Source organism: Macrobrachium rosenbergii, chromosome 17, assembly GCF_040412425.1.
Source record: "Macrobrachium rosenbergii isolate ZJJX-2024 chromosome 17, ASM4041242v1, whole genome shotgun sequence".
Lineage (NCBI taxonomy): Eukaryota > Metazoa > Arthropoda > Malacostraca > Decapoda > Palaemonidae > Macrobrachium > Macrobrachium rosenbergii.
The window spans coordinates 1,809,883-1,836,366 of record NC_089757.1 but is presented as its reverse complement, the minus strand read 5'-3'; the positions used below and the strand labels follow the sequence as shown (position 1 = coordinate 1,836,366).

Below are 26,484 nucleotides of genomic sequence, written 5' to 3'. Positions count from 1 at the left end.
TTTAGGCACCTCATTATAAAGACTGCTGCTGTTGATTTCTCTGGCATGAAGCCAAACTGATAATACCCTTTGTTTTTATAGTTTTTTCAGCCTTACCTCCAGCACATTCTACAGTATTCTTATACTGTAGTAATGTTCCATCAGTATTTGTTCTTATGAACCTGTTAATCATAAGAATCTTATGCTGTGCACCAGCATGATAAATCTTGAAAGTCTCCACTGTCCATACTTAGGCTGTACTCCACTGTCCCACAGAGCATCATTCTGCTGTGTGGGACTGTTGTATGCAACCAGGTTCTGAACTGCTTTACCAAGAATAGGATCTTCTCTGTTTTGTGTTATGTGCCATTTTGTTTTATTCACTTGTTACCTTTGCTCCATTTGGATGGTGTTTTATAGTGATTTGTGAATTTTGTCATGTATTACAATATTACTTTTCTATGCCATGTGGGACCATGAAGTCACTCCTACCTTTGCTCCATTTGGATGGTGTTTTATAGTGATTTGTGAATTTTGTCATGTATTACAATATTACTTTTCTATGCCATGTGGGACCATGAAGTCACTCCTACCTTTGCTCCATTTGGATGGTGTTTTATAGTTATTTGTGAATTTTGTCATGTATTACAATATTACTTTTCTATGCCATGTGGGACTATGAAGTCACTCCCCGCCATAATCCACTGTAAGGAGAGTTTGTTTATCGAGTATGATTCTGGGAATTGATTGCTCATCATTTCTTTTTTAAGATTAATTGTTATCAAGTCATGGAATTCCTCTAGTAATATTTCATAGTAATTTTTCAGTATCAGCTTATTTTTTATTATACTGTATATATTTTTTTTCAGGATAATCCATTTGAGATTTTCATTGTCCCAAAATGCATATGTAGCAAAGCACACCTTGTGATCAGTTTTCTTCCATTGCTTGCTGTGAATTTCTTTTATGAAGCTGGTTTTGTTGTAATTTTAATAAACTGAATATATTTACGTTGCTGTAGTGTTAAAAAATTGAAAAAATTCAAAATGACAAGAAATTAATTAAAATTTTTCATAGTCATCAGAATCACAAGGGTTGTGAATAGATTGTTGTTTGATGTCATCAAAATAGCAAAGTTCAATAGTGAGGGGTTACCCTTTGGTTTTCTGTTTTCTTTTCTTAGTGCTGCTTCCCTCAGTGAACAAAGTTTTTCGTCCTGTATTGCAGCATTAATGGGAATTTATTTTTAATTTTCATTGTGTTTATAAATTTCCATTCCTTATGTTTGTGTATTTATTGGAAATTTTAATAGTGAATTCATCATGCCACAGCATACAAGTGAAGCTGTAGAGGTTGTGGTTGAGCTTCTTTATGGTTTTAGAAAAGGACCTACATTTAAAATGCCCTTCATGTAGAGAGCATTAGTGCTCTTTGCAACAGCCATGCACAGTATGTAAATTGATCTTTTGATTCAAGACAGCACTTAGTTCATAGAAATCATCAACTGGATCGTTAATATTATTAAGACTAAATCCCCATCTCAGCATTTGTGTGAAGCCTTAGTTATTGCTTCGAGGGGAGACCATCAGGAGTCTTGATCCTGGACCTTGGAGCTTCCTTTGGTTTAGTCAGTGGTAGCCATACAATAGTACCTACCTTATGCTTCTCATGGTTCCAGCACAGGTTAGTGTAACCTTATGGGATCACTTCTTCACCTTGCTCTACTAGATCAGAGCCTTTAGAAATGTTACCAGATGCCGAACTTCAACTCATGGCTGTTCTGTAATATGCAGTGGAGATGGACACTGGCATGTGGTTCACTAGGGAAAGTCTTAAACCTTTGGATTGGCAAGAGTGTGGGTTTTTATTGGTGCCAGCGCCCTGTTAGCCGGTAATTTGCCTTTGGTGGAAGATGTGGCTAGGATCCATTAACTTATTTTTTACCCTTGGATGTGCTCGTGCTTTACTTTCACTGTGCCTTCTCCAGCTGGTTAATGTTGAGATGATGGATGCAGCATTTAAGGACCATGCTTGACCATGGATCCTGACCTATTCCTGGATTTAGTCCAGGAGTTAGGTGAGACTCTGACCTCTACCACTGCCAGAGCCATTTTCATCAACTTGGGTGCACTGTCCTCACTGACTTCCTTTTCATAATCCCCTTAATTAATAGCATTTGTCTTCCTCTGGCCAGCATCCAAGATCGCTCCACAACCTCTGCAGTCATTATCCAACCAGAAAGGGGGTCCTTATTGTTAAGCTGCATTACATATGAGCAGTCCAAAATTGCCATTTCTGTCTAGTGTTTAAGGATTTCAGTTCAATTCATTAGAGTGAGGTGGTGGGAGATAGAAATCTGCCTTCCCTTATGGGCATCTCTCCTGTTGGGGTTAGTCTTCAGAGTTTAGTGAGCACTTGGGAAGACATTGGGTCAGAGAACCTTGAGTCCTTGGGATTCTCTTCGACAATTATCCCTTTCTCACCGTAGGTGCACCTCATTGCTGAGTCAATCCCATCACCCCTTCAGTCGTGAGGTGATGTGTCCTAGATGAGGAAGTGGTCTCCTTGCTGAAGAAAATAGACACCAGGGTTGTATTACTTGAGAAGATGGAGTTACACAGTTATCTCTTCCTTGTCATGAATATTGGGGAAGGTTGGAGTCCAATTGCAGATCTCAGCCATCTCAAGTTTCTTGATCTCCTTTCTGGAAGGAGTGACTATGGAGCATGTCATGTCAGTGAGCAGGGAAACAAACTCACATCATTAGACCTGAGGGACCGTATTGCCACATTCTTATTCACCCTTCTGCAAGGATGTGCCTTTGTTTCATATGGCAGTGCCAAGGCTTTCAGTTTCTGGGTCCTTCGCTTTGGTTTTTACGTCCCTTAATGGTTCACTAGGACTTAGCTGTTTAGTCTTACCGTCTCTCGAGTCTCAAATTCCATTGCATTTAACTGTCATCAGTTTTTCTTACTGTTCAGTCCAGTCCCTTTCGTGATAATATATTCTGGTCATAGCATCATTGACTGGCTCTCTAGCAGCTCATTGCTCTTTATTTTTGATGGTCCTAGTACCTTTTTATTTTTCGTCTTCCTAAGAGACCTTGCAACTTTTTCAGATGTCACTTTTATTGTTCCCTCTGTATACAACTTTTTCAGATGTCACTTTTATTGTTCCCTCTGTATACATAATGTCCCAATTCATATTTATTCTCTTCAGGTGTTCAAGATAATTTTACGTAGTTCCTATATTCCACTCCTTTCAAATTGTATCCATCTTTCCTCAGCCACTTCACTATTCTGAAGTACTTTCTCCTTTCAGTTTTCTGTGTTAATTATGATTCCATTCCTCCCATCTACCCTTGCGGTCTGCCTTTAGTTTCCCTCTTTTTCTCCATATATAATCTATATCCTCTTCACTGCCTGTCTCGTGCTGTGGACACTAAACCAGACCTCCTTATACTGTACAATCCTGCAAAAACATACAGCCCTATCAGCTAATGATTATTTCATGGAACATAAGGTCACAAGATAAACTTTCTATTGTTACTTATTTATTATTGAAGCATTAGTTTAACTATTAGCAATATAAATACAAAAAATACTCTATGATGATTGGTCAAGTACATAGTTTTCAACCAAAAGAACTTTAGTACATCTGGTTTATTTTTTTGTTACAATGAAACATTTGTGCCCCATGTTAAGTCAATGGGCATCTAGTTATATATTATTTACAACTTATAACAAAGCAGAAAAAGCAAGGTTTATACAAACGTTTCAACAAAACATGGACAACAGTAAGAAGTTTAATTAAAAATGTTAGTTAAAAACAAGAAAAGTTTGACTGACATCACAACCAAAACTTGTAGAGGAAACCACGGGTACAAGACCGAAAAAATAAAGCAAGATGTTGATTGCTTTCAGTACCCCAGAACCAGCCTGTAACCATAATCTCCTCTACCTACGCTGGTTGTCCCTAAATTTCCCAGAGCCACTTCATCTAATCATCCCTGTCAATAAAGTGACAAGATCTGTCTGTGAATCATGAGGAATGATATCACCTTCACCACTTGTAATGAGATCAGCTGTAGAGCAAGTCAGATAGTACATATGTTATCACTTTCCTAATCCAAGAGGAACCTTTTGTGATTGATGTACTATCTCTTAAAACCACTGTTCCCATCACATTTGCACTATTAGTAGCACACATAAGAAAAAAAGAAGTTTATTTTATAAAATTTTAAATACAAATACCTTTTTTTCACTTACAATAAAATTCTATATGACTATGAAGCACCATTTAAATTCCTGCTGACCTCCAGTTGCAAATTAGAAATCTCCTTGCAAAACATGGCAGTTTGGCATGGCAACCTCTTGACCCCATATAGGCTTGCGTGATACACACATATGCAAGTTAGATATGAAGCGTTAATGGTCAGTATGAGAACAGTCTTAAAATATGAACCAGTACAGCGAACTGTAACTTAGTACTTAGGCCATCACATAGCTGGCTCAAAAATTGTACGAAACTGTAAGTAACTAAACGTAACAAGAATATGGTCATCGGGTATGAGATTTACTACTTTGACACATATTCTTACAGTATTCTCAAGCAACATGTCTTGGAAAATTTATATATAAACAACCTATTTAAACAGCAAGCAAGATATGTTGAGTGGAATGGCTGAGAAACCTTATAACGGGCTTTCACTACCCTACAAATATATCACTTGTGACCAGGCTGAAAATTATGAACCACAAGTAAATTCCTATTAAATATTCTACTTAACTAACCAATATTAGAAACTTCGCATGGTTCAATACTATTCAGCCAACCACACATCAGGCAACAGGACCTGTCCTGTCATATTTATCACATATGATAGCGTTATTTAGTTCACAGGTGAATAATTCATGGAATTCATTAAGTAGATTTCAATAAAGAAATCTCATAAAAATTTTCTACCAATTAAGACTGAAAAAATCTAATCAATACTATAACATCTTTAAAGTTTTTTTTTTTTTTCTTCAAAATATGTTTATACTTGTCATGTACCACAAGTATACACTTCTATCATATCACAAGTTCTTGGTAGTACACAACTCCTTTCCTCTTGTACAAAGAACTGTATACGTTCTGGATGCACCATTCAATAAAATATGTTATTAATCAACTTTCTGTCTTTCTATAGCTTGCGTCTTGGTTCAACAATTCCTGTTTTTCTTGATGCTCCAGTTGGGGTGTCAGAGGCAGTAGATGATTTGCGAGCAATCCTAGTAGTTCCACTGGCGCTGCTTGAACCTGAAGGATTCCGAGTCCTGCAGAGAAAAAAAGCTCTGTGAACAGACTGAATACAACTTAATTGTAACCCATTACATGAGAGAAAAGAATGCCCTTTATGCTGGCCCGCGTGGGAGGGGAGTTTCATTTAACTGAACTAGGAAGTTCTGAAAAGTCATGGCATAAATAAAAAGGATTAGGATTTCAAGAGCATAAATTAAAGCATATGATGTAAGCTGCTTTATTACTTTCATGCCCAGATCCAGAAAAAAATTAATTAGCGAATCATAAAACCTATAATTTTGGCATGTAAATGTATCAGAAAACTCCTTTTGTATGTCAGTGTCAGGAAAATTCTAGTAGGCAAGAAGATATTGCATGTGACTCCTCATTACTTCCTACATTAATACTGTAACATTCATTAATACAAGACATGCAAAATTATTTCTGTAAGATTCATTATCTCTTACAAAATTATTCCCTCAATTGCAGTGTTAGTATTTTACAAATAATTAAAATATTATAGGCTGATTAAACTTATTTGATGTCTTACTACTTCTTACTACTGATTGAGAACTCCTCTTTTAAACACTTGTGGTCATAACATTCCAACCAAACTTTTGTGTGTGTAATTTAACTTATAATTCACTACATGCTGATGAAATAAACATTACAGTCAGCCCTCCTTGTTCAATTAACCCTCCTTTTTCAGAGGTTCTAACTTCTAAATGCAACAATGATGAAGAACGCACTTCTGGGATACCTGAAAAAATACAAACTGGCAGTGTTCTAGTGACTGGTATCCAAATAATGATCTAAATCAAATCACTTATGAAGAATACAATATTATGGAAACCAAGAACATAATGAACTTACAATATTAACAAATATTGACTGAATGCAGAAAACTGATATTTTCTTCATGTACCTAAAAAACAGTGCATACATAAACGGATTATTTACTAAGTACATTGAAACATTAATTCTTTCGAGGGTTTCATATTAAATAACTATACCTGTGAAAAGGTTTGTGGATTATTATTGATGTGGAGTTCAACTAATAATACACAAGGAGAGCTGAAAGTTAAAAGTTGGTTTTCACAAATGAATTTTTTACCTTGATGTTGTGGAGGTCTTGGAAGAGGTGGTTTGTGTGACGGACGTTTTTTGTCTGTAAGAATTGTTAAATATTACAGTTTTCAAACTACGGTTAAAAATATACATAGTGGCAGATCAAGATATTAATATCCTTCAGCTTTACTTTCTCAGAATTTCTTATTTAGAATAAAAAACTCCAGACAGTAAAAGAGGGATTGTAAAAAAGCACTGATTAAAGTAAAACTAAATAACTTAATTGTTAAATCTAAGTACTGTAAACAACCATGCAAATTACTTTTATTAATGTGACTGAAAAATGAAAACCACTGTTTTTGCATATAATCATGCTGATATTAATCCTGTGAATATAAGGTAATATAATGGATTGAAAAAAAAAAAAGAAAGGGCACTTGCTATTCAGCGCAGTACAATACAAAAAAGTTACTAATCAGGACAGAAGAAATTAGTTTCAGTAAAATGCAAATATAGTACTGTAAGTAAAATAACTAAAAAAATTTTTTTAGACTATATTCAAACTTATAACTCATCTGTGTTATCTATCTAATAATATAACTGCAGCAACAATAAACACCCATGCTAAGATGCTTTCAATCTAACCCAGGTTAGTTACCTCAATGTGGGGATTTTACTTGTGGAATGATTGGAGTTAAGACTAGTTGTAGATGAAGCCCGGGATCTGTAGAAATCATTCAAGTATTATGTACCTTCACCACTGATTTTCATAACTCTTGGTTAATACTATATTGTATCATCATAGCTGTAATGTGCTGAAATATATCTAAACAATATGCATTAACTACACATAAGATTACATGTATAAATGAGGTAAACAAATCTGTTGCATCAAAATTAATTCAACTCATATTATTGTCCTATGAAGGTGAGTATTTTATAAAACTAAGCATTAAGTGCCTTAAAAAACTCATAACTTGGCATACATCTTATTGTTTTTATGCAACTAGCACGTGCTGCAACACAAGACAAAAAACTAAAACAAAATCCATAGCTGCCATGGTAGGAGGGCAATGTTTTACCTGAGGGGTGTTCCCGCAACATTCAGGTTAGAAGTTGAGCCAGATAGGTTAGTCCTGGGGGTCACAAAGAAACAGCCATCACCGTAAGTAATGCTGTATGATGGATCTATAACAGATTCCAGAGTCTATCTTTCACACTAAAATTAATTTTCATTTTTCTATTTCAGGATTCTTCATTCTCAAATAAAGCAGGATTAATGATTAATGTCATTTCACTAAAAAGTTCTTAAAAAGACATGTAACTTTGAACTTTTAATCAGTCTCCCTATAGACAGGGCTAAAAATACACTACTTAAGGGCTCCAATCTACTGATGAAATAATTTCTGATGGGACTTATCTACAAAACTGAATTTCTACACAAATCTAATAATGTAATTTAATAATTTCTAAAAGGCTTTTCTACAAAAATCAAAACATTTGAAAGATTTTTAATAAAATGTACGTATCCAAAGTAACAAAAGCTTCAAAATAAAATAGAACTGTGCATAGTAAAGTGCTTAAATCAAAATAGAAATGTACACTTGGTACAACGTAAGAACTTTTTATGATAATGACACACATTCAAAACAAAAACTAGACTTATCAAACAAAATCTCTTTTGCAGCAAGACTTATCGGCTACTAAATTACTAGATTCGTGCATGACACATTTTGAACTCATTGCATACTAAACTAGCGAGAACTATACTATCCATATATGCAAAATTACTTAATATCAAAAGCATTTTATCTAATGACTTGAGTCAAGTCATAACCTGGACATATAAATTCACTTAGAAAAGGGAACAGACAAAACATTGTAAAACAAACAAAATAAAATTAGCCATGCAACAGCCTCCAAAAATTTCAATAAAAGAGCAGCAACCTCAATATTCTTCTCCACAACAAAACTGTAATATACAAACAATGATACCATAAATGGATGAAAGGTTGAAGGAAATGCACAGCCTTATGACCTCTGTCTCCAGATCTTCCACATGATGAAAAATGAACATTTTCCAACAGCCCACCCCCACAAAATGGGGGAAAACAAAGTTGCAAATATCTGAGAACTAGTCCAAGATTGCTGTGAGTAGCAGATCTCAGGAAGAATGTTAATCAAAATTAAAAGCTGACATTTGAAGCTCAACCTTGCATCGTATACAGTATTTTCCATCATATTCCCAATTAGCCTCAAGCAACACAACATCACATAACACCACACCAATTTACCGTTCCCACTCAGAGGCTGGACGGACAAGAACCGGAATTTTGGTCCTAGAGAGAGAAAGACCTTGTCAAAATGAAGATCCTAAACTAAGTAGCAAAGGTAAACCTTGGCAAATCATAATAAAAGCAATGATCGTTCAACCTTATATATCAGCAAATTTGGTAAGCTGCCACACTGATATTTCCAAACTCAAATGATAAGTGCATTCTTGCCACAATCTGAAGTCCATTTTTCTTTTATTTAAACAGCCAAAGCATTAGACATGTGACAGCCAAGCATATGCTTCCCTTCTGCATTTGTGTCAATTGATAAATCTAGAATTAGGAACCTAGAAAAATAATTACATGCATTAATGCTTTGATTTTTTTCACAGAATGCAAACTCATATTATTCTAGAAACTAAGGGCTACATGTGGTTAATAAATTTAACACACTAAATGAAACATGTCGATTATCCTCATCTAAATTTATGATGCAGCACTTAGTAATTAAAATAAAATCCTTTTTGGGTAGGGAATACATACTTGTCACTTGCAAATAGTAAAATTAACTGAACTTAAAAACTATTTCAACTGCTACGCATTAAATTTGAAAGCTTTGGTACTAATGATCTATGTCTGCTTTAGGATCATTTGAAATTATGTCTATGACAATAATTTCAAAGTATTATACTTTTATCAACAAGGCAGCCTCTCAATTTCTTATATATGTCTAGATTATCGACATGATAAATGTATTGTTAGTTTTGGTACAGTATTCCATCAACACACTGTCTACTGAAACCGATTAATAGAACCTTAAAATTTTATGAATAAGAGTACTTAATATGTAACAAGATAGAAATATTATTAGTGGGAATAGGTTTGTATCATGCTAGGCTTTTCATCTTTATGCATGAACTGGAAGCTCTTACAGTAAAGGTTTAGTAAGAAATGAAAATAAAAAAATAAAAAGAAAGCAGGACCTGAGGTGAGGTTGGTGGAAAACTCAAAAAATATAAATAAATTATGAATAAAAAGGATAAATCACACAAGGGACATCCTCCCAAACAAGTGTCATATCAAACTATTCCTGCAACATGCCACTATGCGTACACTCATTTACCTAATTCCTGCCTCTTTCAATCGACTGGACAAAGTCGGTGAATATAACCTGGAGAAAAAAAGTGTTCAGTAGAGTAACAAGGAACATGTTAGAAACATAATATTTGACAAGACTGCACTGGTGAAAAATACGATTTTTATAATGAAAGATGAAATCAGCAGTTTAGTGGAACACCTCATGCTACCAACAACAAATTTGAGTGCATAATTTCGAGTGATTTAGTACTGATTACCTACTTTTGTTATTTAACTTCCCAACATACAAGAAAAATTTCAAGGAGTAAAACTTCATTGCCACTACAAGAAAAAGCAGAGTTATAATGCCTATCTTTAGTAATTAAAGCCTCAGAAAAGAAAGGCCAATTTCCACTGATAAAAACCTGATGTTTATTACAATAGCTTTTCATTATGTAAGCAAACTTAACCATGTTAAAATTAAAAAAAATTAAAATCATGTTTCATAGCCACCAAATACTATAAAAAATTAACCATCTTACCCTTCATACACTTTCTTAAAACAAAGGGAATATTAAGCTTATCCTCTCTTCATGTAAGCAATAAAAAGTATGTACTGTGCTGTATATAATATGGGACACCATAAAACATAAAAAACCTTATCTCACCTTAATGCCAAATAATATAAGAAATGTGTCAAGATACTGAATTGAAAATCCTAAAAACCCCAAAAAACTTCTTTAATTGCTCTAAACCTGGTCCTATAATGCTTACAATAGGTACCAAGACAAGAATTGAAATAAAATTCACTTTATTGTTCTTCACTTACACCAGGCCTTCTGCATGCAATGTAGAAGGGTAACAGTTTAACTAGTTGACTTAACTGAATTTTCATAATGCCTACTTGTCAGTTAAACTTTAGTACCTGGAGAGAATATTATCAATGGTCAGAATATGTAACAGAAGGCAGGGGAATAAATATCCTAGAACTAAAGGTAGTTCTACCTTAGCACCCCTCTAATTTACATACATATAAAGTGAAATAGTGCCAAAAAAAATCCTTGCTGGACAAGGAAAGGGATTAACTAATTTCCACAGGCTCAGAGGCACAAACTATTGAAAAATTGGCACTTTCTTTCAATCAGTTGTAACAAGCAAGCTAGAAAAGAAGCACAATGTATTATTACATATTAAGGACATATGCTGGGAAACCTGTAAAAGAAGAACAGCTGACTATTCAGTAGTCCCATACAACATGCAGTGCCATCAACAAAGACTAAAGGCGCTGTCACATGAATTTTTTCTTTATTTGTGATGTCATACCATGAAAAAGGCATTGATGTCATAAGGACTAAATTGTTCAACATCATAAAAAAGCATTCTCTTACTTCATTGATTGGTCAAATGTGCTTTAAACAAAGTAATACTCTTAAAGATATCCATTTTATAATCAACTTTATCAATCTGAACACTGTGCTTACAAGGCATCTGCCCGCTCCCTGTGGATTTGACTAAAAAATACTATAAAAAATCATTTAGCTGTGGGTGGCCTGTGCTGAAACTAGTCAGTCCAGAAATAATTTATTGCTAGAATCTACTGCACTAGCAATAGTTAATCATACTTCTAGCATTGAATCTGCATATTTCTGTTCTCCAAATGTACGGTTGGTTGGGAACATTTAGGAATAGGCTATTCCTCCCGTGTAAACAAAGATGAAACTTCAGGTTTACCACCTCTGCTTATTACATTACAAAATCTCTGGTGGCAAGATAAAGAGATGCCAGCAAATGTGCTCATGTGATAGCGCCCTAAGAGTATTTTTATATTTTAACTAATCTCTATATCACACCAAATTATAAGATTAGGAAAAGGAACCATCACCTAAAGATTCTGTATTTAGCAATCTATCAATAAAAATACTGTACAGCATCTGTACTTCACTTTTAGAAACATTAGATTAAATCTCGAAGCTACAAGCCGTGAGCATACTACTATACATGAGATGATTAGAGATGAATATGCCTCGAATGACTGGTTACCTGGATGATGATGACACAGCCACTGGGATACTAGATGCTGATGGAGCTCTGGTCATGCTGCTCGACCTGTTAGTTCATATTTTAAAGAAAAGCTTTGGCAAATCAACAAAAGCAAACATAAAATTTTTATCTTTTTTAATTCTTCATTACTCATGCAAACTGATGTTAGTAAAGCATGTTGGTGATTATGGTAATAGCTTTACATTAATGACAATAGTGTCATGCATAGAAAACAATTTCACATTTTTCAGTACTGTATGTTGAAACAGACTGACAACTTGTCCCCAAAATGTGGACCACTTTAAATTTAAGCTAATAAACTAAATGAGCCAGAATGGTTAACTTTCTGTGAAAGGTAGTTAACTAATAAGCATATCGTTCAAAGGTTCCTTTTCCCCTATACCTGGTTTATACTTCTACTCACAATGTGTATCACCTCTAAAACTATAACATTCTAAAATGAATCATCTTACTACGAAAATGTCTTCCACAGAGTTACTGTACAAAATGAAGCAAACTGCTATAGAATCAAACCTGTGTTTCTGTCAACTTTGTAGTAATTTAGCTCCACCAGAGCTAAAACTCACAAATGTAACAATTATGCTTATATTCACATATATAAAACCAAAACAATTTACCATCAATCATGGTGGTATTTTCACCAATGACTCATCTCACATGACCGGTGTTCTTATCCCTAGGATAAAATCTGGGATAAGCAGTAGCAGTTATTAAAACTTATAATATTCAAAGCTTAAAGGACTATAAAAATGACATTCAGCTTATTTTTTCACATTAAAAACTTGGAAGGCTTTTAACTACTTGGAAAGGTTTACGACTGTGTATGCAAAAACTGGTGATAACATAACATCTTTCGTTGCCACTCATATATGTAATGTACTATTTATACTGGTTACATCAGCATGTAAAAAGCTGTGCATAATCATATTTACAGTGCAACTTCGAATATTATAAAACAGCCCTCTGTGTGCAAGGTTTTCCTACGTTACTTAAAAACCACATTTAAAAAGTCTAATATAGTATGGTATGCATCATGAAGTTTTGATACATTTCAAAAACACTATAACCTTGACTCTTATTCAAACTCTGTGGGAAACCTAAAACTTCATAATTGGAAGCATCATTCATAGAGAAACTTGTGCAGTCTTTTATCAACACTCCAGATTCATTAATAAAGAAAATGGTAAACTACTCCTCACCTAGATGAGACTGAGATGGCACGTGTGCTTGTACCGTTGACAGTGCCTGTGGAGGACTTGACAGGGGCAGAGGCCTGAAGAGAATAAAGGAGCCCCAGGGTTATATGAAAGCCAAAACCAATGCAGTCTTCATCACATAGTCTTCAGTTAGATTTCAATACTGACCAGGTAGTACAGATATTACAAAATTAAGGTTTTCCATAAGGATGGAAAGTACTGTATGTCTAACTGGTTTACTAACACCAATATGTTATGTAAAATTGGTATATTAATATCCCAAAGTATTTCATTCACTGTTATAATAATAAAATCTCACTTGCTCAGATTAAAAAGGCTGAAAAGAACTAAAAATCTGAATGGTTATGTCAGGTAAAAAAAAAAAAAAAAAAAAAAAAAAAAAAATTCCAAGTGTGTTAATCTTCAAAAATTAAAAATTGAATAACAGTATTAACTTTTACTGAACTATAAGACACACATAAAAACTTTCACAGTCCATTTTGAATGACTGCCATAATATTTAGATAAAAAAACTGTACTGTAAACCACAATTTGTGAATCCCTTTCTACAATGAAACTTACGCAATGGAACAACTTTATTCAGTAAATCAGGTTTAATGGTGAATGCAGATTGTTAACAATGTTTGCTAACAGTATAGGCATCTAAATTAGGATTCACTCGAAATAAATTAAGTTTTAGTCCTGAAAGTACTGTATATTAAGTCTTCAAATTAAACTCTCATGCTGAAATAAAAGACAGCAGCTGGTTAATGTTAGGACTATGAAAATGTTTAATGATAAGAAATACATAATCAAACATTAACACCTCCCATGGTGGCGTTCATTTCCTAACCTTCCCTACACATACATGGAAAACAACATGCAGTTAGCAAGAAAGTATTCGTGAATTTTGATGAACATGCTATAGTACTTCTTTACAGTACTTAACATGAAAATACCAGTAATATAAATAAATTTAGGCTTTATGTCAGAAACAAAGACAAAACCTACCTTTCTAAGTGAAGATGACCGCTGGACTCCAGAAGACTGACTAGATGTGAGTGTGCGACCTGTGAACGATGGAGTGCGCTTCATTGGCGTCCTCCCTCCATCATATGAGTCTAAGGACACTTCTGAGCCTGCGCGACTTGGTGGGCGAGAACCAGGTCTAGAGCCAGGTCTAGAACCAGGTCCACAAGATGGAGGACGGCTACCTCCTCTACTACCAGGCTGACTGTCAGCTGAAAGATTTAACTATATTCAGTTTCATAATTTTCATAACCAATTCTATTTATTGATGTATAACACCTTCCACACATTTCCTTATACAGTGCATTACTTGCTCACGGCTGCCTATTTAAAAAAAAAAATTTTAACTTAAACAACTTCATTGCTGGCAAATTTTTTTCTGCATTGCTCTATTCTTTCATGTCAAGAAAATCCATATTAGGGTGAATGCTCCACCCAACTAAATTCCTTTTAGATATGATGTACAACAATGTAACAACAAATGGATTAGCATTCTGCCATATCTCTATTCACCCAGATAAACTTCTTACTCATATGTAGTGTATGCTATTCAGAATACAACCAAAAGAAAATCATAAAAAGGCAAATATAAAACTTGATGACATTGAAAAAGAAAAGTTCATTAACAATGTCAGCATGTGTTGAAAAACATAAAATCCACAGAAATTCTAATAAAGATATTTCACACTTCAATACCATTACAAAGATTAGAATGTTTTCAAACCCAGATCTCCAAGTTGGATCAGTAGTCCCTCCCCGACCCCCACACCAACCACGTTTCTCCTTCCAAAAAGTTACCTACCTATCTACCCAAGATTCAGTCAAGGGTCGCCAATATTAAGTCCCAACTCCGTATAATTTTCATAAAAATGCTCTCACAATTTTTTGTAATGATACTGCCTTGAATGTAAATATGGAATTTACAATAGAAAGACTTAACAGACAAGAATTCACTAACAAAGTTTGCAATATATAGTTAAAAGCAGCTTACTGAACATGAAACATTACACTATATAACAATCATGCTGGTTTCCAGAATTACATGAGCTTTGATTTATTGAGAGCAGTAAGTCATTGCACAATTTAAACTAATAAAAGCATCCAAGATATACAATTTGCATTTATATACTATTAGGTTCATAAAAGTCATTTTTAGGCCCTTCCCAAGAAAAAGAACTATATTTTTAATAATAAAACTATGAAGTTTAAACATCAAATTCAACAGATTCATTCAACAACAGTGTGTCCCTAAGGCTCTTCCAACTAGTATTACTTTTTTCCACCTCTCACTTTTCAAACATCCCTTATGTCTCTTCCCACCTTGCTGCCCAACTTCACTTTAGTCTTGATTCAGTTTCCATTCCCTATTAAGAAAAAATCCATCATGTTGGCCCTTCAAGTAAAAAAAGTGTAATCACTGGTCTGGTTGAACTACTTTACATTTACTGTGATCACTTATCAACCTTTGTTACCAGTTCTGAGAAATAATGTGACAAAGAAAGTAAGTTTTTATGACCTGTCAACAAATGCTGTACAGTATACCTTCATTTAAAAATCAAGGTACGACAAAGTGAACAGATAGTAATATAACACAAATTAAATACCTGAGGTATTGAAAGATGAACGGGATGTAACAGGAGCTGAAGCCTTCCGCTTTCCACTGAGATGGAATGATGAAGAACCACCTTCTTCAGTAAACGAGGAATCAGGCGTGCCTGCACTGAATGAAGCACGGCCCATAGCAGAACTCTTGGCTGTTCTTTCCCGAACCTAATGATCAACAACTTGTCAAAACCTCAAAATTACACAATTGGGGAATCTTAACTTAAGGATGCTATTAATTTTCCAAATAATATGCACTGACAAACTTAATTAATTACTGTACTCACAACTGTAAGTGGTATTGCAAAAATTAATCTTAGGATATTTATGCCCCCATATTTTATCCCATAAATAATACAATTTCTTCCCATCTTTTAATATTCAAAAACAATCCAGATAAAAATGGCTGTAATACTATGCTGAAAAATGATGAGATCCATTGTTGAGAGAAAGACAATGCTGAACTGTACTTACCATCTGTTGATAAGCCACCATCATTTGTGAATAGAGAGAGTCAGATCCCGGAATAGGAGCTTGTGTGTGATAAGACAAACCACATGAACAATCTCCACAGGACTTTCAGTATCTTGGAACTTAAATTTAGACACCAAAGAAATAAAACCAAGAAATCCTTACATCTGATACATTTCAAACTCGGGAATCAATCAGCTGTTATGCCCAACAATAGGCTAGAATAGGGTCTAAACTGTTTAATACACAAGTTGTTTGTGGCCATGCCAAACAATAAACAGCTTCTCAGCAAGTAGATATAAAAGTTTAAAGCTCATAACCTAGTGGATGGACTACAGGGGATGGGCAGATAATTTAGTGCAAGAGTCAACCAAGAATACCATTCCTGTATTGTTAGTAAAGTGAAGTCTATGTTAAGAGATGCAGGGAAATAATGCATACATATTCAAAGAGCCACTTTCATAAACAACTAAAGCCCAATTCACATGTACCATATATAGTAAACTGCTAGTTACTGACACGAGTAAATATCAAATTGTCTGAATTTGATATTAACAGCTTTCATTCAAAAGTGCCAGTTTACATAAAAAGAAAGAAAGCATTTGAAACCAAATGAGCAAACCTACATCTTCAGAACACCAAGTATGTCAAATCTAGCACAGCCTACATTTTTGCACACACTCTGCCTGGTGGGCCCCTACCATGGATGAACTTGTGGAGGAGTCTGATCTGTGGAACACCGCACCCACAGAATGCCCCATTCGAATTGTGCACAGAGTGGCACTGGGGGATCCATCACATTCACTTTGGCGAATTTGCTCAAAGAGGGGCAGCAATTCAGCCATAACAAAATGAGCTGCAATAAACAGTGCTTTCAACAACAAATGCAACAACTTGTGATAATATATTAGTAATATCATGGCTTTGTATGAAGTTATGCTGTAGCACTAAAATACAATGAACATACAACAATGTACAAAAAGAGCTTATAGCGCACGCTATTTAACTCTCTTATTTGTGTGAACAAATTTCAATTCAAAAGAAATTCATAATAGAATTATGTACAAGAGTTTACACTTCTAAAATCTCAAAATCATTATGGAAATCCCCTATTGAACCAAATTACCTCTCCATTGTACAGCTTAAGCCAAATACTGTAGTAAAATAATAATGCAAGAAACTCTAAAAAACAAAATGAATGACTCAAATAGAGCAGCATATCAGAAAGAAGTTTAAAGATTAAAAGAATTAGTACATAGAATTTTATTTTCTAAATAATTTATTCCAAATGAATCCTACACTTTAACTTCACTAAATCTCAGAAAGAAATGTTTATTTGGGTATTAGGAGAAGGAAGTAAAAAAAAAAAAAGCATTAAATAAATATATAGAAACTAAACAATCATAAAAGAAGAAGCAGCGGCAAATAATAAATGGAAAACTTATAAACTATGTGGTTTGTCTTTCACTATGATCTACACTGGAAAACTTTACATACCTGTTTAAAGAAGTAGGGCATTCAAAAAGCTTCTTATTTTACAACAAAACCAGGCTCTAGCATGCAAAATAATGAAAATACAATAAGAAGCTTTGAGGGTCGCCCCAAAATCAGTCCATCCATTACAGCAGCACAATGTCTTATTGAAGTTCATGATATTTGACATTAATTTTTCTTTTTTAACTTTTCAATATCTAAGTTTCTACGGGACTATCTTTTTCCATAACATTTACAAATTTTCTAAAACAAAAAGTTATTGCCTGATAAAAGACACATGTACTACTTTTCAGAAGTACACTTTACTAAAGAAAAAATCAGAGCATAGATAAATGAAAACTTAAAAAAGAAAAAAAATAATACAAAGGAGGATGGAAAACTTGGGTAACTTAACATCCCCACTGGCAAGACATAATAAAACTAATGCGCCACACTTGACTTCTCAAGAAATATAAATTTAAGTGAACTGACATTATTTAAAAAAAAAAAAAAAATTACAGTAAAGTGTGGGCATTATTTTACAGGCTGCTAATAAAACAGACCTTAATAATAGGCCCGGAATTGGGCAGGGACTGCGAGCGCTGCTGGGCAGGTGCGCCAGACTGACTCGACACAGAACTGTTGGGGCTAGGCTTGGACTTGAACGGTGCCATGCTCTGGGACACGCCCTCCGCTAGGATGAACTGCTCGCGTAACTCCACGTTGGTGCGACCCTTGGCTATAATGTTGGGTTTTGATTTTCAAATCCCAAGAAGAATGACCCCCACAGGTCATCATGACAGCCAAAATAAGGTCCACGAAGAACGTAGAGTGGCACGGCATGGGTGAATTGGCAAGGTTAAGGAAATGGGGTGTAAGGGTAATAATGAAGGAGCAGGGTACGAGGTAGCAGCAGCAGCGAGGTCAAACAATGTGACAAAGAACCCAAGGTAGTGACAAGGATGGAAAAGGGGTTCGCCAGGGTGGGAAGGGTAAGGGAAAAAAAAAAAAGAAATAATGCAAACATGTTAGCTAGTGACACTCCACTGAAAAAATAAAACTAAAATACTACTAGCCATTCATCTACAATGATAACTTAAAAAAAGACAAAATAAAACACTATGTTACATAATAGCAAAGAAACATAAAACATGCCTGAAAAACTAATACCCAAGCATGCTAAAAGAACTAAGGGAAAACAGTTTATGTGCTAATATATCTGTCTTTTTTTTCATCCCACTTTTGATAAATATAGTATCTAAGTCATTACAATTCTGTAGTCATATAAAGAAATAAAATTTAAGTCTCTCCCTATTGTCATTTTAACAATAAGAACATTACACACACTCCAGAACACAAAGAAAAATATAGTACAGTATGGAAAACAAATGGTCTGGGCAAGAGAGTACAGTACATTAAATGGTAATGAAGACAATGATGATAATGTGAAAAAATATATGAAGCACTGACATGATGAATACATGCAATTTTTAGGTACTCACTCATACCACACATAAAATAAGCAAATTAGAGCAACAATGCAAAAATAAATTTTGAGAGGATGAAGTACATGTAGTGATCTAAGTAAGGAAAGTAAAACTGTTAATATCTATGTATATCAATAATAAATGCCATTTCTATGTACAATTTACAGCCACCAAACCAATTTAAGATTAAAAAATCCCTGTATTTCTTTGAGATACAATAAATTCAAACAGGGCCAGTAAATGCTCAGATTAAAGTTGTGGTTGGTCTACTGTATTATGGAAATAATTAGCAAAATCTAGTTTCTTATGCAGTGTTTCCTGAGAATCATGTTTTTATAAAATGCAAACTACACTAATATTTGAGGCCAAAAAGGTGTGGAGTTAGCACAACATTCTGCAAAATACAAAATTAAATCGATATCAATACCCTCCAGTGAGAAAACATACTAAACTTGAATCCCTTGATTATACTCTGGCTGGAGATCATAACCTTGCAAATTAAGAACTCATCCTGTAAAAGTAATGCTGTATGTATATGTAAATTTGCTATAATGTATTTTATAAATGAGATAAATATAACCCTATAAAACTGGTACATGCCCACCACTCTTAAAAGTGTCACACAATCGAATCTAAAATTAAATTCAAATCTGTAGAAAAAAAGACCCAATTCTACGCTTTGCTTAGCAAATGTGTATAGAGAAGGTTTTCCAAACTACGGACAGGAAGGATACATCCCTAGAACGGCAATGGTATCTAGTAAATCTAAAGACGATGTTTCATCATTAATACTAAGAAAGTAATTTTGCTGTGAAAATATAACCCAATTAAGAGAATGGAGAACTCCATGAAATATACATGACTGTAGATTTATTCACACAGAAAAAATTGCAATGAACACCTTAATACAGAGAAGAACAAAAGAGTCCAAGCTTACTCAAACATGAGTAGCTAAAATTATTAAGGATTTATGACCAGTTCAAGGAGACCAAGATATGTTGAGAATACACAGACTTGAATAAGACAAAGCTGACATATCAAATGGGGAAAACACCAAGCACTAGTGCCATCAGGGTATGGCTACTTGACTGTCTGTAAACAATGCACACTTCTGGCCAATACACCCAAATCAATGTAAGCAACCTAATCAAGACTCTCTGATTGCAGACACAGTTACTTAGGAAAATCCAATAATAATGCATCATATGAGGTTAGATTCTTCTACTCAGCCCATAACTTATCCAATGTCTAAATATTTTTTAATTTTTACATCATGTTTTGGTAACCTTAGTCCAACCACCCTACTCCCTAAAGTTACCAGCTGTAGAAGAATGCAGTGCTCACTAAAATTTCAAGGCCTTTAATTCTGTTAATAACAAAGATCGTGAATGTTGATTCAGAAGTAACTAAGATTTTTCTGCTGCTAATCCAGCCTAAAACCTTTGTGTTGTTATATGTACCCTGAAGTAATCATGGCCTAAAGGAGATTTAACGTTAAGGATAAGTATATATCTGGCTAGAGCTGACTAACATTTTTTCACAGCATCTTCTGTAAGAGAATATGTTTCATGACTAATAAAAGGTTTCTCACTCAAGGAAAATCTCTGAAAACAGCAATGTTTAGTCTTTGTTTTCTTCGTTGCTGATTTCCAATTACTGTAACTAAGTTTAGACACAGTGAAGCTGCATTTTCTTGCAGAAAATGATATACTGTAAATCCCTTGGTAATTACTAATAAAGCAAATGAAATCTTTCACGTACAATATGGAGGAATAAGTGGGATCCAAGAGAGTTGATGGGAAGAATTGGTGAGTTTCACTTGCACACCAACTACAACAATAAAAGTTGAAAGGGGAAAGAAAATAATAAAGCAGATATTTTAAAGAATAAATTCCTGAGCTGAAGGGGTAAGGAAAATGACAGAAAGTAGAGGTACTTCAAGAGCAAATGCTTTCCTTCACCATTTCCCTCTTTTCTAAAAGCACTGTCATTTTGTCTAAGAAAGTTTGCTAATGTGGTGTCACTTTATTCCATGACACTGACTCTGGCAGTACAGTACTGTAAATGAAAAGGAAGTGCTGGTAATCCAAGCTGAATACAGAATGACTATACTCCCTTTTAGCCAACTAAATGTAAAGTCCTCTGGACCCTGGCAAGGAAAAATACAATAAAAAAAGCATAAGGTAATAGACGTGCTTGAGAAAGGAATTAAGTCAGCCTGTGTCCATAAATGCATACACAAGGTACTGAAAACAACAAAATATTCACAAAAAATCACTGTGCACCACAATATACTATGTCACTACGGTACAGAGTACCAAAGGTGATGAAACCCGAGTTACCGGAAAGCACTGCAAATACTGCTTTTTATAATCTTGCTTTTCTTTCCCTGAACACCTTCAAAGAACAATACCTTATGCAAAATACTGATATACCTCTAGAAACAAACTATTCCAAGTCCAAGCATTTACTGAGAAAATGATGTCCTAACAATCTAAACTCTACGAAAATCACTTTATGAAACTAAAAACAGATTCTGATTACTGAATATGGCAAGGTAAATACAAGAGGAACAACAGCTATTACATAGAAAATATCCCTTTGTAATCTTTTGCAAGCTGTCAAAAGGAAACTGAAGTCGATACACAAAATGCGTCTGTTTTGTTGTAAATACATGTCTCACTGAGGACAAGCAACTGCATATAAGCAGTACAACAGCCATTGTCTAGCAAATAAGCCGACCTCTAAAAAAACTTCCCAAAAACCACTTTTCTAAAACAAACTGCATTTTTCTGATAAAGTATATATTTATTGGTCACTTATGATGTCTTCATACTCTAATCAAATTTTTGTGAAGTTTAAAATAGCAGGAGAAATTCTACAATTATAGCTTTACTTACCAAATCCTTCCTACAAAAATTATATTTTCTAGTTCTTGGAACCTAAAGCGATAACACAGGCATATCATTGTTCCCTGAACTGCACAGTCCTTTAATTTCTTTCGGGCATGCTACTTAAAGTAACTGAATTTATAACTCTACAGCTAAATCAACTCTGCTAGCAGCCAACTGTAATAGCATTCGGTACTTGTGTATATATAAAACCATGATCACAGGAAACAATTGAAACTGCATATAGCTTGTGAATACCCACAGTTTTCTACTCTAATATATACAGTACAGCAGAGACCAAACAACATCAAGGGTATCCCTTATTCAAATAACTTTAAGATTATCTTTGGGGAATTCAGCCAAGCTTGTATCTACACTAGTATACTGTACACTGAAAATTTAGTCCTCTTTATCCATCATATAAGCCTATATTTCAAACTAAAATTTCAATTACTCATGTGCTACAATTTCCTCGAGAACCAGATATTAAAAGAGTGAACCTTACAGGAGCTACGGCAGGACCCTGCTGAAGATGACTTTCCTCTGAGTGGACACCCATGCTCATGAAGTTCCAATTCTCCAACCTGCTCTAACTCAGGTATAGATGGACATACTACAAGTGGCCAAGCAATCCCCATAAATTAAGGTAAACAGTATCGTGAATTTCAGATGTTTAGTGTATGTATGTATGTACAGAGTATTTTGGAAAAAGGATTAGGATGTAAGGAAAAAATTGGAAGCAGGGATGCCATACATTATAAAATAGTAATATCAAACGTAGTGCAAGACAAAATATGTATGTACCAGCATAAATGTACATTCAGTGCAAAATCCAAGCCCCAAAACATTGCAGAGGAAGCAAAGTTATTGAAAGTTTATGTAAGCAATATACCCAACAAAAGCATGCAAATAGAAGGGGAGTGGGGTTCAGGGGCAAGGTTAGGTTAGGTTACAAGGGTAAAAGAGGTGGGAAGGTTTGGGAAAGAGAGAAGAGATATAAGAGTTAATTGGTCAATTGCTTGGATGCACATTGTTGCAATTACTTGTTAATTTATGTTAACCATGGCAGTTGCATGTTAGATTCCTTAGTTAATCATCAACACCCAACATTTTTGCATTAGACAGTACCATATATGATTATAGGTAACAAAGTCTAACATTCACTTTTAAAAAATATACAATTAAAAAAGTACATTACTGAAACATGCCTGAATAATTTGCAAGAAGACAACCTTACTGAAACTGAATGATTATCAAACGAATTTTGATAAAGCAGCAGCTTCAAGCAAATTACTGAATGTAATGGCATTGGTTAGATCTACTGTAATTATTCTGAAACTCTACTAAGGCTTAATAAGCATGGTAGGCTACACTCAGGCTTGGCAATCACTACAGGTTAATTTGTTAGCCACCAACTTCTCTCACAGCTTCATATAACTATTATCATCAATGATTAAGGTCACAATCCAGAGTGTATGCAAGTACTATGCTTCACTTCAAACATGACAATGTTTCAAAATTTATTGTCCGATCCCACAACATTAATACTGTCAATTTCAATTCCTTATGAAATCTTGTGGCTCTAGAATCACTATTTCAATGAATAATTAAATCTCTTCAATATGCAATCATCCCATCACCTGCTGACCATCTTCATTTCCCTCTACTAATCAAACAAAATTTCAAGTACTGTATACAGTCATCAAAATACAATGAAAATAGCAATATAAAATCATACACACTCCAAAACACACTGAAATTTAACAGTCAGAAAATATTCATAACTCAAAATTAGACTTAGATTTTACAACAGATACCAAAAAAATCTGATTCAAAATGAAGTACACTTCAAGAACTATTATGAGGTCACCATTCACCAATTAAAAGCCTCAGTCATTAATTTCTTTAAACAACTTCCACTTCATTCACATCTAATCTTGGTGTTGTACTTTAACAACACTGATGGCAAACAATCATACAGCAAAATCTATCAATCCTTCTAACAAAGAAAGGTTTAACTTGGGTTCAAGGTAGAAAGTTGTCCAATTAAAATGTTCACTCACCTCTGCATGGGTCATTTTTGACCAGGAACTCATCAAGAGCCACCCAGCCACCACCTACGCGAACCATAACGGTTGAGCGTAGGATGCGAACCAGACGAAGCTTTTGACTGTCTCCAAACTGTAATGTATAAACATAAATGTCATAATTACAGTTCACATAACAGAAATAACGCTATTATTATAAATCTAAAGCATGCAAGAAATGTTCAGACATTATATAAAATAAAGCAAAGACCAAAAGCACAACGGAAATAAAAACCTACTCTGTATTTTCCTTCTCCCACTTGGTGAACACGGAATTTTTGACGACAAGTACACTTGGCAACTTGTTTCTGAACTTCATCATCTATCCTCTCAGCATCAGTCAAAGGCCCTTTACGTTCCCAGTCAGGCCTTAATGCAGCAATGAATTCTTGATAGTCAATGTAACCATCCCTATTGCGGTCAAAAATGTCTGCAACTGTTCCCATTTCCAGACGACTTGTTGGGAACTCTGCACAAAATAAGTAATATTAATAGTTTTCACCTTAAAAACAAGAAAGCAAGAAGAAATGTAAAAATGGCAAATGTACTTCAAGCCTCACAAAACACATACACATCCATCACACTGGGCTACAAAATTCTTGCAAGCTGTAAATTTACAGACTGTCGTACATTCTTGTCAGACTCATAGATCTACAGCATACCTATTACTTTGGATACATACTATTAATTTCTTAACCATTAAGAAACTGCAGACTGTTTACTTCATTAATAACTTTCCATTAACACTAGTGAGAAAATTTAAATAGAATAAACATTCCAAATGATATATGAATTATTGTACACCGTAATCTGAAACCTGCTTTGGTTAACTTATCTATTTTCACGACTAAGAAAAGGATATGATTTCAAGATTCTTAGAACAAATTCCAGAATATTCAATATTTCAAGAAATCAAAATATTCATCTGTCATACTTGTCTTAAGGATGCCATCAATGAAATCATCGCGAGGTACAGCTCCATCATTGTCAGAGTCCATCTTTCGGAACAGATCTGTCACACGAGACTTCTTGTGGTTCATGAACTTCATAAACTGTAAATACAAGAACAAAAATTTAAACACTGGTTATAAAAACAATTACCATACACTCAAAAATACAACATGGACACCACTGTATATACGGTATTTACTTAAAAGAAATATGCTTACCCTCTTTCGCCATTCTTCCCACGAGAAGTTTTTAAGCTTCTCAAGCTCCTGCAGATAGTTGAGCTTGTCATACAAACGGCGCATACGTTCCCATGCCATGAAGCCAACATGCTGCCACTTTTCCCACAAAGCACGGGCTTGTGGGTTTTTGATTTGCGGCTCATCTCGCACGCTAGCTTTGCTGTAAAATTGGAGAGCAGAATAATTAAAATTTTAGAACACAAAAATTTAATTCCCTTACTAATGTTACACAACCAGAAGTTTCATGATTTGACTTCTGAGTCTGCATCATCACAACAAAACTTATAATAAAACATAACCTAAATTTTAAATATTTGCCATTCTGCATCATGCGATTTCTTTCAAATGGCTTCCACGAGTAAATGCTGTCATACCAAAAAATGTATATGAAAGCTGCCGGTTAGTTGAAAAAATGCCATTCAGGCAGAAAGCTGAAAGAAAATAGGAGAGATTAACCATAAGATAGAGCATACAGGCCTTTGTAAATAAAAAACACTACCAATTTAACAGGGTAACTAGAGTATTACCTACAGCATATGTAAGAAAATGACAACAGTCTACAGTCATCATTAAGTATTAAACCTTGCTTTGAAAGTTACTGAACAAAGTATAATTGCTATCAAGTAATACAATTATGATACTCTTTCATTACTGTGTAAGTTCTAACGCTGGATTTCAGTTACCCAGCCTGTGATACCTAACACGAATTGGGTACTAGAATAAGATAATTCAAACTAAGATTTCCATGATACGGTTAGTACCAGTGCAGCAAATAGACTGAAGTTGGTTTCTTTAAATAAAATACAGTAGCTGACAGAAGAAATGAAATACAGCACGTTAAAGAGAACAAAAAGAAAGAATACAATCGAGTGCTATGCACAGTATGCAAGGGGTTAACATGAAGAAATGACAAAAGGTTTGGCAGCAGTCATGTTGCTGCTAACCTGCTTCTCCTTCTCCCTCCATCAGCAGGGCTACCACCATTGGTGCCAGCAGTAGCAGCTGTAGGTGTTGGCGTAGATGTAGCAAAGCGTAAATGAGATAAAGGCCATTCTCTTTCATGATCAGCTCCAGGGGATGTCTCACGAGGTGGTGTCGTTCTAATGGCAATGTTCAACATCAAGTCCAAAGTACTGAATAAGCTTATCTTTTGTAACATTATAGACAACATGAAATACTATACGAAATATGTTTAGTAAATTTGACAGAAGAAACAGAACTTAAAATATCTCATGACAAACATCATTAACATTAAATCATATACTGTAATATACATAATGTAATCTAAATCAGACATCAAACCCCAAAACAGATAAA

General features: G+C 34.6%; 1 protein-coding gene across 50 annotated transcripts in view; it reads right to left on the bottom strand.

Annotated features, from left to right (window-relative positions):
* Positions 1–3,515: 3,515 nt before the first annotated feature.
* The window catches only part of shot (dystonin-like protein short stop), a 536,542-nt gene continuing 513,573 nt past the window's right edge, over positions 3,516–26,484 (bottom strand). For 16 of the 50 annotated variants that reach the window (XM_067119440.1, XM_067119430.1, XM_067119416.1 and 13 more), the window contains 17 exons: positions 26,112–26,267; positions 25,147–25,327; positions 24,912–25,029; positions 24,217–24,446; positions 23,954–24,071; positions 22,396–22,503; positions 18,076–18,251; positions 15,571–15,736; positions 13,949–14,178; positions 12,941–13,014; positions 11,721–11,786; positions 9,727–9,774; positions 8,625–8,669; positions 7,413–7,466; positions 6,989–7,054; positions 6,377–6,430; positions 3,516–5,297 (listed from right to left, as the gene is read on the bottom strand). In XM_067119440.1, the coding sequence (XP_066975541.1) occupies positions 5,165–5,297; positions 6,377–6,430; positions 6,989–7,054; positions 7,413–7,466; positions 8,625–8,669; positions 9,727–9,774; positions 11,721–11,786; positions 12,941–13,014; positions 13,949–14,178; positions 15,571–15,736; positions 18,076–18,251; positions 22,396–22,503; positions 23,954–24,071; positions 24,217–24,446; positions 24,912–25,029; positions 25,147–25,327; positions 26,112–26,267 (2,023 nt within the window). In that variant the 3' untranslated portion in view covers positions 3,516–5,164. Of the gene's footprint in view, positions 5,298–6,376; positions 6,431–6,988; positions 7,055–7,412; positions 7,467–8,624; positions 8,670–9,726; positions 9,775–11,720; positions 11,787–12,940; positions 13,015–13,948; positions 14,179–15,570; positions 15,737–16,042; positions 16,102–16,740; positions 16,896–18,075; positions 18,252–22,395; positions 22,504–23,953; positions 24,072–24,216; positions 24,447–24,911; positions 25,030–25,146; positions 25,328–26,111; positions 26,268–26,484 lie in introns of all 50 variants that reach the window. The other 34 variants (XM_067119418.1, XM_067119435.1, XM_067119432.1 and 31 more) reach the window with 29 other exon arrangements.